The sequence below is a fragment of the Aegilops tauschii genome, chromosome 5, assembly GCF_002575655.3.
Source record: "Aegilops tauschii subsp. strangulata cultivar AL8/78 chromosome 5, Aet v6.0, whole genome shotgun sequence".
NCBI lineage: Eukaryota > Viridiplantae > Streptophyta > Magnoliopsida > Poales > Poaceae > Aegilops > Aegilops tauschii.
Window position 1 is genome coordinate 394,739,816 of NC_053039.3, and position 15,726 is coordinate 394,755,541.

The following is a 15,726-nucleotide window of genomic DNA, read 5'->3' on the forward strand; positions in this document are numbered from 1 at the left end:
GCTAGGGTTGTAGAGATATATGTATGCGGAAACCCGAAAGTTGTTCGGAGTCCCGGATGAGATCCCGGACGTCACGAGAGGTTCCGGAATGGTCCGGAGGTGAAGAATTATATATAGGAAGTCCAGTTTCGGCCACTAGGAAAGTTTCGGGGGTTATCGGTATTGTACCGGGACCACCGGAAGGGTCCCGGGGGTCCACCGGGTGGGGCCACCTGTCCCGGAGGGCCCCGTGGGCTGAAAGTGGAAGGGAACCAGCCCCTAGTGGGCTGGGGCGCCCCCTTGGGCCTCCCCCCATGCGCCTAGGGTTAGGAACCATAGGGGGGGAGTTCCCCCTTGCCTTGGGGGGCAAGGCAACCCCTTCCCCCCTTTGTGGCCGCCACCCCCCTTGAGATCCCATCTCTTGGGGCTGGCGCACCCCCCCAGGGGGCCTATATAAAGGGGGGAGGGAGGGCAGCACACAACAGCCTTGGGCGCCTCCCTCCTCCCCTGCAACACCTCTCTCTCTCTCGTAGAAGCTCGGCGTAGCCCTGCGGAGACCCGCTACATCCACCACCACACCTTCGTGCTGCTGGATCTCCATCAACCTCTCCTTCCCCCTTGCTGGATCAAGAAGGAGGAGACGTTGCTGCACCGTACGTGTGTTGAACGCGGAGGTGCCGTCCGTTCGGCACTCGGTCATCGGTGATTTGGATCACGGCGAGTACGACTCCATCATCCACGTTCATTGGAACGCTTCCGCTCGCGATCTACAAGGGTATGTAGATGCACTCCCTTCCCCTCGTTGCTAGTAGACTCCATAGATGCATCTTGGTGAACGTAGGAAAATTTTAAAATTATGCTACGATTCCCAACACAAATAATCTACACTTGTAATAGGCTATCAAGCCACGGCTTGGAAGCCTAGTGTATACACCTAAAACCCCGGGTTAGCCTGTCTTTTTAAGTAAATCACTCCGTCCAGGTAAACCTGGTATGACCCGTCGAACTTTGACAAGTCAATCTCATAAGACCCTGAACTTGTCAAAGTTAAAACGACGATTGGTTAAAGATTGAGGTCCATCTTAAAAGGCTTTGTAAAATGGTTTAACTTAAAATGGTTTAATCAACGCTCAAAGCCCTCAAAGGATGCTCTTATTGACATTGTACGTTAATACTACAAACTGAAAGTACTACTGGTAATTTGCTCTAATACTACAAACTTAAACTACTTCTCACATGCTGCCATTGGGGCATGCTGGCCAGACGCCGCTGTTCTCCTTCCCGGCCTTGTAGGCGGCAGCCCACCGTGCTTCCATCTCCGCCAAGCTCTCCTCACCATGGCGTGCGGCCTCTTCTTTCTTGAGGTGGCGGGACTCTCTTTTCTTGACTGCTTTCTACCTTTTCCGCTCCTTCTGTGCGGCTTTGGCCGCCTCTAGATCCACCACCCATTCAGCCATGGCAGCCTCAAAGTCCGCCCATGTAACTGTGTGGCCGCCGGCGGCGATGAACTCGGCGCGGCGAGATGCCATCGCTTCCTTACCATGTGTGCGGTCGCGGGCGGCAAGGAACGCGGCGCGGCAGGATGCCATCACTTCCTTACCAGTTACTGTGCGCCGCGGTGCCATGGATGACGCTTGGAGAGAGCTCTGGGACGGAGGGGCCGGGCAGCCGTACAGTGCGATGGTATTCAAGAGCTCAACGACAAACGACAACAGAAATTTGGCTTCCCTTACAATTTTGCTCGTTCATATCACACATGGTTCATCTCCGTCGCTTCCGGAAACAGTATGCGCTGAGCCTATTGTGTGTTGCATTATGATTGGCCGGAACCCCATCCACGCGGATAGCGCGTGTGCACCATAGGATGCGCCGCGGTCGAATGAAAATCCACGTCCCTCACATCATACCCGTGCAGTTGAAGCTGGATTGGATTTATATGTGCTAAATGCCTAGAAAATGCACATAATCCCTAAATATGGTAAATGAGCCTGGAAAAATGCCAAATTTGAACACGGTGATTTGCAGGGTGTATGTTCGTCGTAGAAAAAAAAACTCCAGGGCAAAGAACGAAGAAAATTTGGATTCCCCTTCAATCTTGGTGATTTCCCTCTCGAAAGCATGGAACTTTTTTGGTAATGGTTCGATTTATGAAGGGCGGGAATGACGACATAAGCCAAACCTTCTCAAATTTTTACCACGGCATGGTGAGGTCATACCATGGCACACCATGCCAGGCGTCATGTTTTTCAAGCATTTATTTCATTTTTTATAGTTGAAAACCCAATAAACAAACGTTGGTGGTTGACTATTGCCACACATTTCATCGAAATATCTGTCCATTCCTTGTAAAAGGCATGAGAATTTACTAAATGGCACGAGCATGGTTTTCCAGGCCGTTCTTGTGCACCCTTTCATGCACCGATTGTTTGAACTTGAATTATGTGCATTAATGCCTAGGAAATGCACATAGTCCCCTAAATATGGTAAATGAACCCGAAAAAGTGCAAAATTTGAATACGGTGATTTGCAGGGAGTATGTTCATCATAGAAAAAAACTCATGGACAAAGGACAAAGGAAATTTGGACCCCCCTTCAATCTTGGTGATTTCCCCCTCGAAACCATGAAACTTCCTCGGTGATGGTTCGGTTTATGAAAGGCGTGCATCACGACATAAGGAAAACATTCTCCAGTTTTTACCAGGGCACGGTGAGGCCATACCATGGCACCACGCCAGGTGCATGTTTTCCAACCATGTATTTCATTTTTGTATAGTTGTTAACCTAGTAAACGACGCATTTATGGTTGACTATTGCCACACATTTCCTTGAAATATCTGCCCATTCCTTGTAAAAGGCATGAGAATGTACTAAATAACACGAGCATGTTTTTCTAGACCGTTCTTGTGCACCTTTTCATGCACCGATTGTTCGAATTTGAATTATGTGCATTAATGCCTAGAAAATGCACATAATCCCATAAATATGGTAAATGAGTCCGGAAAAATGTCAAATTTGAACACGTTGCATTTGAGGCGGTATGTTGATCGTTGGAAAAAAATTGAATGACAAACTAGGACGGAAATTTTGATTCTCCTTCAATCTTGGTGATTTCCCTCTCGAAAGCATGGAACTTCCTCGGTGATGGTTCGATTTATGAAGGGCGTGCATGACGACATAAGCCAAACCTTCTCAAATTTTTACCATGGCATGGTGAGGTCATACCATGGCACCATGCCAGGCGTCATTTTTTTCAAGCATTTATTTCATTTTTTCTATAGTTGAAAACCCAACAAACAAACATTTGTGGTTGACTATTGCCACACATTTCATCGAAATATCTGTCCATTCCTTGTAAAAGGCACGGGAATTTAATAAATAGCACGAGCATGGTTTTCTAGGCCGTTCTTGTGCACCATTTCATGCACCGATTGTTTGAACTTGAATTATGTGCATTAATGCCTAGGAAATGCACATAATCCCCTAAATAAGGCAAATGAACCCGGAAAAGTGCCAAATTTGAACACGGTGATTTGCAGGGTGTATGTTCATCGTAGAAAAAACTCATGGACAAAGGACAAAGGAAATTTGGATCCTCCTTCAATCTTGGTGATTTCCCCCTCGAAACCATGAAACTTCCTCGATGATGGTTCGATTTATGAAAGGCCTGCATGACGACATAAGGAAAATATTCTCAAATTTTTACCAGGGCACAGTGAGGCCATACCATGGCACCACACCAGGCGTCATGTTTTCCAAGCATGTATTTCATTTTTGTATAGTTGTTAACCTAGTAAATGACGCGTTTATGGTTGACTATTACCACACATTTCCTTGAAATATCTGCCCATTCCTTGTAAAAGGTATGAGAATTACTAAATAGCACGAGCATGGTTTTCCAGACCGTTCTTGTGCACCTTTTCATGCACCGATTGTTCGAATTTGAATTATGTGCATAATTAATACCTAGAAAATGCACATAATCCCCTAAATATGGTAAATGAGCCCGGAAAAATGTTAAATTTGAACACGTTGCATTTGAGGCGGTATGTTGATCGTTGTAAAAAAACTGAATGACAAACTAGGACAGAAATTTGGATTCCCCTTCAGTCTTAGTGATTTCCCTCTCGAAAGCATTGAACTTCCTCGGTGATGGTTCGATTTATGAAGGGCGTGCATGATGACATAAATCAAACCTTCTAAGCTTTTAACCAGGGCACGGTGAGGCCATACCATGCACCATGCCAGGCGTCATGTTTTTCAAGCACGTATTTCATTGTTCTATAGTTCATAACCCAGTAAATGACGCGTTTGTGGTTGACTATTGCCACGCATTCCATTGAAATCTCTGCCCATTCCTTGTAAAAGGCTTGAGAAATTACTAAATACCACGAGTATAGTTTTTCTAGACCGTTCTTGTGCACCTTTTCAAGCACCAATTGTTTGAATTTGAATTATGTGCATTAATGCCTAAAAACGCACATAATCCCCTAAATATTGTGAATGAACCCGGAAAAGTATCAAATTTGAACACGGTGATTCGCAGGGTTTATGTTCATCGTTGAAAAAAACTCATGGATGAAGGACAAAGGAAATTTGGATTCCCATTCAATTTTGGCGATTTACTATCTCGCACGATTCATCTCCGTCGGCTCTGCGAACCATGTGTGTTCACTCACACATGCAAAGGAAAAATAAAACCCTCACCCACTTCGTCCCCACCCACTCGCCGCAGACTCCTCTGCAACTCTGCACCTCATCAACTTCTATCGTGGCAGCCACCCTAAGCTCGACGGCTGTTGTCGGCGGGCATAGGTCGCGCTCCAAATGGCACGTGATTTCTCCCCTACCGCTTTCCGCCGCCTATCTACACCGACACTCTAGACTCTGGTCGACTGGGGTTTTCTGTGGGATTGGGCCGGGGATTTTTCTCATGGAGAAGGTAATCAACTTAGCGAAATATTCACTCATCTCTTATCGCAGTCCGTCCGTCACTGTTAATCAACCGGCGGAAATCGCCGTGGAATCATTTTTGTTCTAGCTGATTCGTGGGTGTTCATTCATGTGTCCACAACGCGAGCACAAATAGGGCAAGTGTGGTCGTAGCCAGTCAGAAACGAAGTTCTATCTCACCATTCCTGATTACTTCAGGGAGCGCTCGGTATGTTCAATCTCAACCTATCACGGTCGGCATGGCCTATATTTGTGAACATATACCGTCTGTTGCTACATTATCTATATATTTGCTGTTGGGGATCGTTGCAGAATTTTAAAATTTTCTACGCATCACCAAGATCCATCTATGGAGTTTACTAGCAACGAGGGGAAAGGAGTGCATCTACATACCCTTGTAGATCGCGAGCGGAAGCGTTCAAGTGAACGGGGTTGATGGAGTCGTACTCGTCGTGATCCAAATCACCGATGACCGAGCGCCGAACGGACGGCACCTCCGCGTTCAACACACGTACGGAGCAGCGACGTCTCCTTCTTCTTGATCCAGCAAGGGGGAAGGAGAGGTTGATGGAGATCCAGCAGCACGACGGCGTGGTGGTGGAAGTAGCGGGGATCCCGGCAGGGCTTCGCCAAGCGCAAGCGGGAGAGAGAGGTGTCACGGGAGGGAGAGGGAGGCGCCAGGGGCTAGGGTACTGCTGCCCTCCCTCCCCCCTTTATATAGGCCCCCTGGGGGGCGCCGGCCCCTGGGATCCCATCTACGGGGGGGGGGGGGGGGCGGCGGTGGCGGCCAAGGGGGGGGGGACTTCCCCCCCAAGTCAGGTGGGGCGCCCCCACCCCCAGGGTTTCCAACCCTAGGCGCAGGGGGAGGCCCATGGGGGGCGCACCAGCCCACCAGGGGCTGGTTCCCCTCCCACTTCAGCCCATGGGGCCCTCTGGGATAGGTGGCCCCACCCGGTGGACCCCCGGGACCCTTCTGGTGGTCCCGGTACAATACCGATAACCCCCGAAACTTTCCCGGTGGCCGAAACTGGACCTCCCATATACAATTCTTCACCTCCGGACCATTCCGGAACTCCTCGTGACGTCCGGGATCTCATCCGGGACTCCGAACAACTTTCGGGTTTCCGCATACTAATATCTCTACAACCCTAGCGTCACCGAACCTTAAGTGTGTAGACCCTACGGGTTTGGGAGACATTGAGACATGATCGAGATGCCTCTCCGGTTAATAACCAACAGTGGGATCTGGATACCCATGTTGGCTCCCACATGTTCCACGATGATCTCATCGGATGAACCACGATGTCGAGGATTCAATCAATCCCGTATACAATTCCCTTTGTCAATCGGTACGTTACTTGCCCGAGATTCGATCGTCGGTATCCCAATACCTTGTTCAATCTCGTTACCGGCAAGTCACTTTACTCGTACCGTAATGCATGATCCCGTGGCTAACTCCTTAGTCACATTGAGCTCATTATGATGATGCATTACCGAGTGGGCCCAGAGATACCTCTCCGTCATACGGAGTGACAAATCCCAGTCTCGATCCGTGCCAACTGAACAGACACTTTCGGAGATACCCGTAGTGCACCTTTATAGTCACCCAGTTACGTTGTGACGTTTGGTACACCCAAAGCACTCCTACGGCATCCGGGAGTTGCACGATCTCATGGTCTAAGGAAATGATACTTGACATTGGAAAAGCTCTAGCAAACGAACTACACGATCTTTTGTGCTATGCTTAGGATTGGGTCTTGTCCATCACATCATTCTCCTAATGATGTGATCCCGTTATCAATGACATCCAATGTCCATAGTCAGGAAACCATGACTATCTGTTGATCAACGAGCTAGTCAACTAGAGGCTCACTAGGGACATGTTGTGGTCTATGTGTTCACACATGTATTACGATTTCCGGATAACACAATTATAGCATGAACAATAGACAATTATCATGAACAAGGAAATATAATAACAACCATTTTATTATTGCCTCTAGGGCATATTTCCAACATTTGCATCAAATCTTTGTTACATTATCTATTTTTAATTCTATATTTTTGTACTTTGCTTTCATCTATATATTGATCTGTTCTATCAGTTACTCCCATATTTGCATCTTGCTCTGTTATTTCAATATATCTATTTTACGATCTTAATTTTCATTTCAAGCAGTACAATCCTTGCTTTGCAAGAACAGGAGTAGAAGGAAATCTTGGGCTTTACTAGGATGTCATATTGACAACGCAGCATGGATTTACAATGACGGTTAGCGTAAAACTTGATAAAGATGGTCACTCCTATTTTAATGCAGACCTTTGGAGAAAAATGTCTATGTGTTATGAACTGAAAGCTGGCAATAAAATTCTAGTGCGTGCACCACAGCCTGGTCTAATTAATATGAATGTTTACTTCCCCAACGTCATCAGCCGATCAAAGTCTGATCGAGGTTAGTGTCCTTTCAAATTTCTCCATGCTATCATATTACTTAGCAAAATCGGTGTATTTGTTCTGACTAATTGATCACTATTTAAGCAACCAATTGTGATTTCATATTCTGACTCTGTTCCTAGGCAGTAACAAATTTTATTTACCAATTTATGCGCACTATATATTCTTTTGCCATGTTCTGAATAAATAATACCTTTCCACCTTTTAAGCAGGATATGTTGGATGCATAGTGAACGATCTGTATGTTACTAAGTGTACCAAATTTCACTGGAAGGACTTGAAGCATGTCATAAACTTTGTTGATAATCTAACAGAGATAGCACAGCGTATCAACGCTGGATTTTGGATGAGATTAATTACACCTATGGTGCACACATTGAACAAGACCAATTGTGTGAACAAAACGCTGATAAAAAGTCTTATTTAAATGTTGATGCTCATAAACTATATATATCTTCAACGATATGTTACAATTGGTTTTTATTCTACATGTCAACAGAAATTGCCCACTGTAGCAGTTCCTAAATCGATTTCCCGGCGTGGTCGAATTACACTTGTGCCTGCTAATAACGCCAAAGTGATTGCAAAGTACTGCATTTCCTGCAGAAATGGAACCATTCAAATTAACAAGTTCTCGCTTGTTGTGGCAATGCATCCATATTGGAAAATTGGAGACACTGTTCTACTCATGCTCTACCAAGGCACAGGAGGGCTCTTCCTTTTCAGTGACGAGATGCCGCTTCGCCGTGATCAAGTTGCTTCCAGCGGATAGTTGTGGTTGTTGGCCCTCAGCCTCTTAAAATGTGCTAGCTGTTACTATGTTAAGTATGTAGATATGGACCATATGGTTGTTGGCCCTTAGCCTCTTAAAATGTGATAGTTGTTACTATGTTAAGTATGTAGATATGGAGCATATGGTTGTCAAAACCGTGTTACGAAGATCCTCCTTTTGTCGAATAGTGTAACCACTATATATATGTTACTCAAATGTTGTTACCCAAGTTCTTAAATTTTCATGAAAAATATTAGTATCGTACACAATTCATTGATTTTAAGCGTGTGCCCGATGTCCAGAAGGCATTTGCGTATTAACTGTCCATATTGCAAATTCACACACATGTTAACATAAGGAAACGTATGTGTAACTTACTAATCATCGCACATGAGTACTCGCAGACGCATCGTGTGCGATACTCCTAGCCACCGCAAGCAACTAGTTTGCATTTTTCAAAGTTTTTTGTACACACAGCATCGCACACGAACTAACTGTATTAACCGTCTGTGTTGTAATTTCTCATCACAAACAGTTCATCCGAGTCGAATGTTTGCCACGTATCACACACATCTTGTTTACACGACTCGTTTGTGTTCTTTTGGCTCATCGCAAACAGTTCATCCATGTGAACTGTATGCCGCATATCACACACATCTTGTTAAGTTGAATCGTTTCTGTTGTGTTCCCTAATCGAAAACAGTTCGTCCGAGTGAACCGTATGCCGTATATCGCACACACATTGATATGGCTGCCCGTTTATGTTGTTCTACCTCATCGCAAATAGTTCGAATGGATTAACCGTGTGCCCTGCATCGCACACACATTGATATGGCTGCCCGTTTCTATTGTTCTGCCTCATCGCAAACAGTTTGAATGGATTAACCATATGCCATATATCGCACACGCAACTAAAATCTGAACCGTGTTTGATGGCTCCGCCATCGTAAACGTTTTGCACTTTTTTGACGGTTTTTACACCACCGTTTGCGATTAATGCATCACACACAGTTTCAGCAAAGGGTCTTTGATCATAGTGTCGCGTTAGCAATATCCTGCAGTAGTGTGGGGACACAAGAGACTCTTTGTTATTTGGTTGCAGGGGTGTTTTAGAGAGACCATCTTCATCCTACGCCTCCCACGGATTGATAAACCTTAGGTCATCCACTTGAGGGAAATTTGCTATTGTCCTACAAAACTCTGTGCTTGGAGGCCCAACACGAGTCTACAAGAAGAAGGTTGCGTAGTAGACATCATTCCCAAACCAACAAAAGCGTCCACCAAAATATTTTTCCGCCACTGCAAGCCTCTGTTCCCGTGAGATCCCATCTTGGGGCCTTTTCCGGCACCCTGTCGGAGGGGGATTCAATCACGGAGGGCATCTACATCAACCTTGCCGCCCTTTCGATGAAGCGTGGGTAGTTTACCACAGACCTACGGGTCCCTAGCTAGTAGCTAGATGACTTCTTCTCTCTCTTTGATCTTCAATACAATGTTCTCCTCGATGTTCTTGGAGTTCTATCCGATGTAATATTCTTTTTGCGGTGTGTTTGTCGAGATCCGATGAATAGTGGATTTATGATCAGATTATCTATGAATATTATTTGAGTCTTCTCTGAACTCTTTTATGCATGATTAAATATCTTTGTATTTCTCTTCGAATTATCGGTTTGGTTTGGCCAACTAGATTGGCTTTTCTTGCAATGGGAGATGTGCTTAGTTTTGGGTTCAATCTTGCGGTGTCCTCACCCAGTGACAAAGTAGGGGTAGCGAGGCACGTATTGTATTGTTGCCATCAAGGATAAATAGATGTGGTTTTCATCATATTGCTTGAGTTTATCCCTCTACATCATGTCATCTTACTTAAGGTGTTACTCCATTCTTATGAACTTAATACTCTAGATGCATGCTGGATAGCGGTCGATGTGTGAAGTAATAGTAGTAGATGCAGGCAGGAGTCGGTCTACTTGACACGGACGTGATGCCTATATTCATAATCATTGCCTTGGATATCGTCATGACTTTGCGCTTTTCTATCAATTGCTCGACAGTAATTTGTTTACCCACCATATGTTTTCTTTCAAGAGAGAAGCCTCTAGTGAAACCTATGCCCCCCCGGATCTATTTACTATCATATATTTTCATATCTATAAACCAAAAAACCCAAAAATACCTTGCTGCAATTTATTTATATTTACTTTAGTCTGCTCTTTTATTTATCTTTTATACCTATCCCTATTAGATCTCACTCTTGTTCGTGACCGTGAAGGGATTGACAACCCCTTTTTCGTGTTGTGTGCAAGTGTTTGTTAGTTTATGCAGGTGCATAGATTGGAGACTTGCTTGTGCCTCCTACTGGATTGATACATTGGTTCTTAACTGATGGAAATACTTATCTCTACTTTGCTGCATCACCCTTTTCTCTTCAAGGGAAAAATCAACGCAAGCTCAAGAAGTAGCAACCTCTATCTCCTCTCGTCCCATGCCCCCTAATTTGCGATGACAGCCGCCTCAGGTTGTATTCTCTGACTCGGGCTTCCATGTGTGTTGGTGCCAATCAAAGTGGATGGCAGCCATCCATCACCCATTATCCAAATCTTCATAATTATGGGCCCCTTCCCCGCACTTGAGATGACCATGGCCCATGATGACACACACATCGATGAACTTAGGAATGTTTTCATGGAGTACTTAAGAATCTTCTTAGTTCCCTCCTCCCGATTCAGAACAGTAAACCTCGTCAACGAGTCACAAACATTAAGGATCACTCTGAAACTAACAAAGTCCCTACCCGACGGCCTCATCTCAACAGAGACATAAATGTTGATTCGTGTAACCAATTTCTTGATCAAGTGTCCTTGCAGAAGAGTGGAGGTATGTCAGGAATATGTGCCCACACTTGCAACTTCTGAAACATGTTTTCTATCGGCTTTATCAAGCCATTGTATTGATCTATCATAAGTTCATACTTGCCAAAAATCTAGGGCCCTCCTCCATAACTCGCCTCCAATCCCCGAGGCAGTCCAACTTTTTTTCAAGGGCCGAGGTAGTCCAACTTAATAAGGAAGAGGTTATCCCCATCGGCTGCTGAAATAACACCCTCGCCAAGTTCCATGTGTAGCGCATGGTATTGGGGAACGTGGTTGCGCTAAAAGTCTTGCTTATGTTCAGCTTATCCACTGCGATCCACCTCAAATCCTAGTCTCCTATTAGTTAATCCATGTCTGCCTTTAGGAGGAATACATTGTCAAGTTCTTTTTCCATGAGCTTCAACTTTCTCAACATATCCTAAGGATCTAATTACGAAAGCTTCACCTTGACCCTTTTACAGGAATTGACAACCTCTGTACTTTCGCTGCCAATCGGTCCCCTAAAGCCCCTCAAGAAGGAAGCAGGGAGGGGTTGGGGTGGAGTCGGATGTGTGGAAAATACTCCCAACGGAAAAACTAGGTACTCCCTGTGTCCCATAATATAGTGTGCATTAGTTTTTGCAAAAGTCAATCTTCACATACCTTAATCATGTTTATTGAGAAAATTATCTATGTCTAAAATACAAGTATACCATATGAAGATATATTTCATGACGAGTCTAATGTTATTGATTTGGTACCCTAGATCTACAATACCAGGTATACCATATGAAGATATTTTTTTGACATGATATGAAGATATATTTCATGACGAGTCTAATGTTATAGATTTGGTATCCTAGATGTTTTCAAGTTTTGACTTAAAAAAAATCTAATATGCACTATATTTTGGGACAGAGGAAGTATCATTTCTGATTATTATTTTTGTGTGGGAGGATTTTTTTTAGCCAACATTTTTGTGTGGGAGGATGACGATGAAACTCGGAGTACCAGGCTTCCCGTTTCGCGAACTGGCTAAAGCCCAAATAACAGTCCATGTTGGTGCCGGGCCGTGTGGACTGACCATGTCGGCCCCGTATATATGGACCAAAAAGCCTTCAACCAGCGAGCGCCCAGGCACATACGCTAAAAAAAACACATACGCCGTAATGGCCCTTAGGTGCGCGGCCGGCGGCGGCGGCGGCGCCTACCTGACGCCGCGGAGAAGCAGATGCTGCGGCGTCGGCTCTGCGCGACCCTCAGCCACCACCAGGGGGACACGAGGGCTCAGCCTCCTCCTGAGGATCCCGTCCTCGCAATACTCCAAAGCTCCATGGGCGTTGGTAAGCGTCTTACTGATCCAAGGTGCCGCGCAGCTGTTATTTGTTCTTTCTAGATCTAAATCCATACCCAAATACTAAACTGACTCCTCTGCAGCGGTGCTCGCCTGATTCCCCCCCTCTGGAGGGTGACCAGCATTCAGATCGAACTGGGGCGTCGGGGGCGCTGAAGGCCATGGTGTGCGACATGTTCAGGCCCCTGGTGCGGAACATCTCGGACATCCGATCCCTTCGCACTGTCTTTGACCTCGAGGATTACCAAGTCGGCATGCTGTTTGGTATGTTTTATATGGTAGTAGCACCTAACAACGATCCCCCATATGTGTCTGGAGAAAAGCAATGGAAAGAACCATATGGATCCACTGATTGACACTGCATTTTACTGATTCTACTGCTGCTTGTACTTCTGTAGGTGCTTTTCTTGGCTGCGTCGGGTGCTACCAGCTGTGGAAGGCTGCTCCTTCCATCTTTGTCGATGCTGCCCTTGCCTATGCATTCTATAAACTGAGCGTTGTGTCCTCGGAGGTGCGCCGGCAGGGCAAATGCAATGATTTGCTGACTCGCTTGAAATTTGGTAAGTGCACTGCTTTGACATTGTCTTTAGAATGTAGGGATAAAGGTTGATTTAATTCTCATGGTAAGTGTGCTCGGGTAGCTAGCTAGAGCATTCTATAGTACCCACATGCCTGCTCATCCGTGTCTGACGATTAGCTTCCGTAGGGTTGGTGGTCACCTTCTTTAATAATGTAACCAAGGGCTGGTCCTGATTGGTGAGTTTTACATCTCGTGGTAACATCAATGAAAAAATATAAGCATAGATCGCCTATCCCGTAGTCAGATTATCTGTACAACTTTGACATTATCTTTAGAAAGTCTCCTATCTAAAAAAGGAGTAACGTTCCCTGTTCCACCTTTTCTTTCGTCAAGCCCCTCCCACGGTGGCAGCGATCAATCTGAGCTGATTTGTCTATCGGACCAATATCACCAGGCCCAGACCCCGGCCAGCCTACGGATCGATCAGATAATCCAGCCTAGCGATCGATCCCAAGTCCAGCCAGCCTCATGGTTCGAAAAAACAAAAGCACAGCCAGCCAAGGATCGGACCAGTCAGCCTAGGATCGAGCCCGAACAAGCCAAGCCATCGTCCCTGACAAGCCTAGCCATCGATCCTGACTTCCGGTGCACTTTTTTTGTTGGAAACGAGCTTTCTGATCAAACAAAAAGGACGTACATGTTGAAAAGAATTACGGTATGTGATGTCGTTGGGGCCGTGCAATCACCGTCTTGGTTTAGTACTAGGCTAGGATATGTATTATATTCCTGGAAAAAAAGGTTGTGTGCTATATATATCTGCGTGTAGACTTGTGTATGTGCAAGCAGAATCGATCAAGTGTAGCCTCTGTATTTGTGCATCTCACCGAAAAGCAATCCGCAAGCCATTGTACCTGAGCCAGCGACCCAGCGTGTGTATCGTCTTCCTCAACGGAAAGTTCTTGTCATCGGAGTGACTTGCGATGTGTGATTGGAGTCTGCGCCAACACATGCAACTGGGTGTGCTGAATTTTACTTTAGAGTGGGACGCCTGTTTTCTCCCGAACCCAATATGATTGCAATTTCTGAAAAATTGCATCCCGATAGAAAGCAGCAATTGCCGATGTCATGTGGTTATAAACATGATTTATTTGGTACCTTCCGTCTATGGGTAGTGTCGCCATCAACACTGCATATTAGGCACCCGCGCAACCAAGAGATGCGTCGGAGGGGTAGCAGTCATGTTGGGAGCCATTCGGCCGCTGCCGAGATGAAAATACCACCGCGCATCAGGCAGCTGTGCCGCATGGTCCAGGCAAAGGGTCATGGAAAACGTGTGGCCCATGTCACTGGAGGAAAATAGTCGGGATAGAGGCTATAGTCATCGTCCAAGGTGCACATGGAGGAGTCTCTCGCGAAGATGTTGGATGCCAAGAAGATATAGCTAGGTACTGCGTAGTTATATCATACACAAGTACTCATTGATATTATAAAAGCTAGGCGATGACAGTACCCTAAGGAGTCATGTGGGGACATGTTCGGACACACTGTGATATGTGGACACCACGATCATTGTTGGCGAGAGAGGGGAGGAGGATAAGTTGTGACACAGGTAGGGCACCATGTTGAAATAGAGGGCCTGGACTTGTAGGGTTCTGTAGGGGATCTTGAGCCATGCTTATTGGACTAGGAGAGAGTGTAAAACTTTGTCTTGATTAAACCTTTGACCAACTTCAAATTTCGTTCAGGTATTGTGGTTATTATGGCTACTAAGGACTTCAGGAAGAACTATGAACTCTTGGATATTGTCAAGTTAGTATGCTCCTTTTCTCTTATTAGTTGTTCGATATTACCTGTAACTGTGAATTATCTATGGCAATTTTGAACTTGACACTACAACCAAAATAAAATGAATGTTTTATTACCATTTCAGTATTTAGGTATGTAAACTTTCCAACATTAGGAACTTGATGCTATGCTTAGCTCTCTCACCTAGCACAATGGATCTAGATGTGTTAATTTTTTAGATGAAACTATGTAGTCCTTTCTCTGAGCTTTGGTTATGTTGTTATGCTGGTAGACTTGTTTTTCTTCTGTTTGAGAGAAATTGTTATATTTTTTGTTTATATGCTTTTGTTACTGTTCTTCTCACTGACATTTGATTTAGTTTGTCATCACCCATTTTATTTGTTGATACAGGATGCCTGTTTTCTTTCTTTATCTTTCGACATTCATTTTTGACGTGGCACGCATGAAGAAATATGCAAAGCATTATCTGATTCTCACAGTTAATTTATTGAGAATGAAGGGCGGAGCTCAAGAACTGTTCAGAATAATGTTTTATCCAAGCTATACATCTCCATATGATGATTGCTTCCGTAGGAAATAAAATGTAGACCCCTGAGATTGTGTGGATCTGTTTATGTGAGATTTTTATATAAGAATTTTTAGTATAATGTGTACTAACATTTATGTAATGCTAGTTTAATTGCCCATGGTTGTGTACAGTTTTGTGGCATTCTTCATGCACAAATAGCGAGATAGTCTACTAGTTGATACAATTTCAATCTTGAAGAGCATTTGCAATGTGTCAGCATTCTTTAAAGTCTGTAACAGCCGGATGAGATCCTATATACCATAGTAGTTATAAAGTTCTCATAAATTTCAATCTTGAAGAACTTTAATGGCACACATGATAAAATGGGAACAGCCGGATGAGATCCTATATACCATAGTAGTTACAAAGTTCTCAATTCTAGGCCTCGTGGTGCCCATTGGAAGGTCAAGTTATGTGAATAGCATTCCTTCCTTTTTACAAGCAAACTTTTGGGAACAAGGGAGGACTTATAT

The 15,726-nt window shown here is 44.8% G+C and overlaps 1 protein-coding gene across 1 annotated transcript; it reads left to right on the plus strand.

Moving 5' to 3' along the window:
- The first annotated feature begins 12,095 nt into the window (after positions 1–12,095).
- On the plus strand, positions 12,096–15,371 carry LOC109764983 (uncharacterized). Its single transcript, XM_020323783.3, has 5 exons — positions 12,096–12,348; positions 12,443–12,623; positions 12,758–12,919; positions 14,625–14,688; positions 15,076–15,371. The coding sequence occupies exons 1-5, from the start codon at positions 12,175–12,177 to the stop codon at positions 15,263–15,265; spliced, it is 771 nt and encodes a 256-aa protein (XP_020179372.1). The 5' UTR covers positions 12,096–12,174; the 3' UTR covers positions 15,266–15,371.
- Positions 15,372–15,726: the final 355 nt, after the last annotated feature.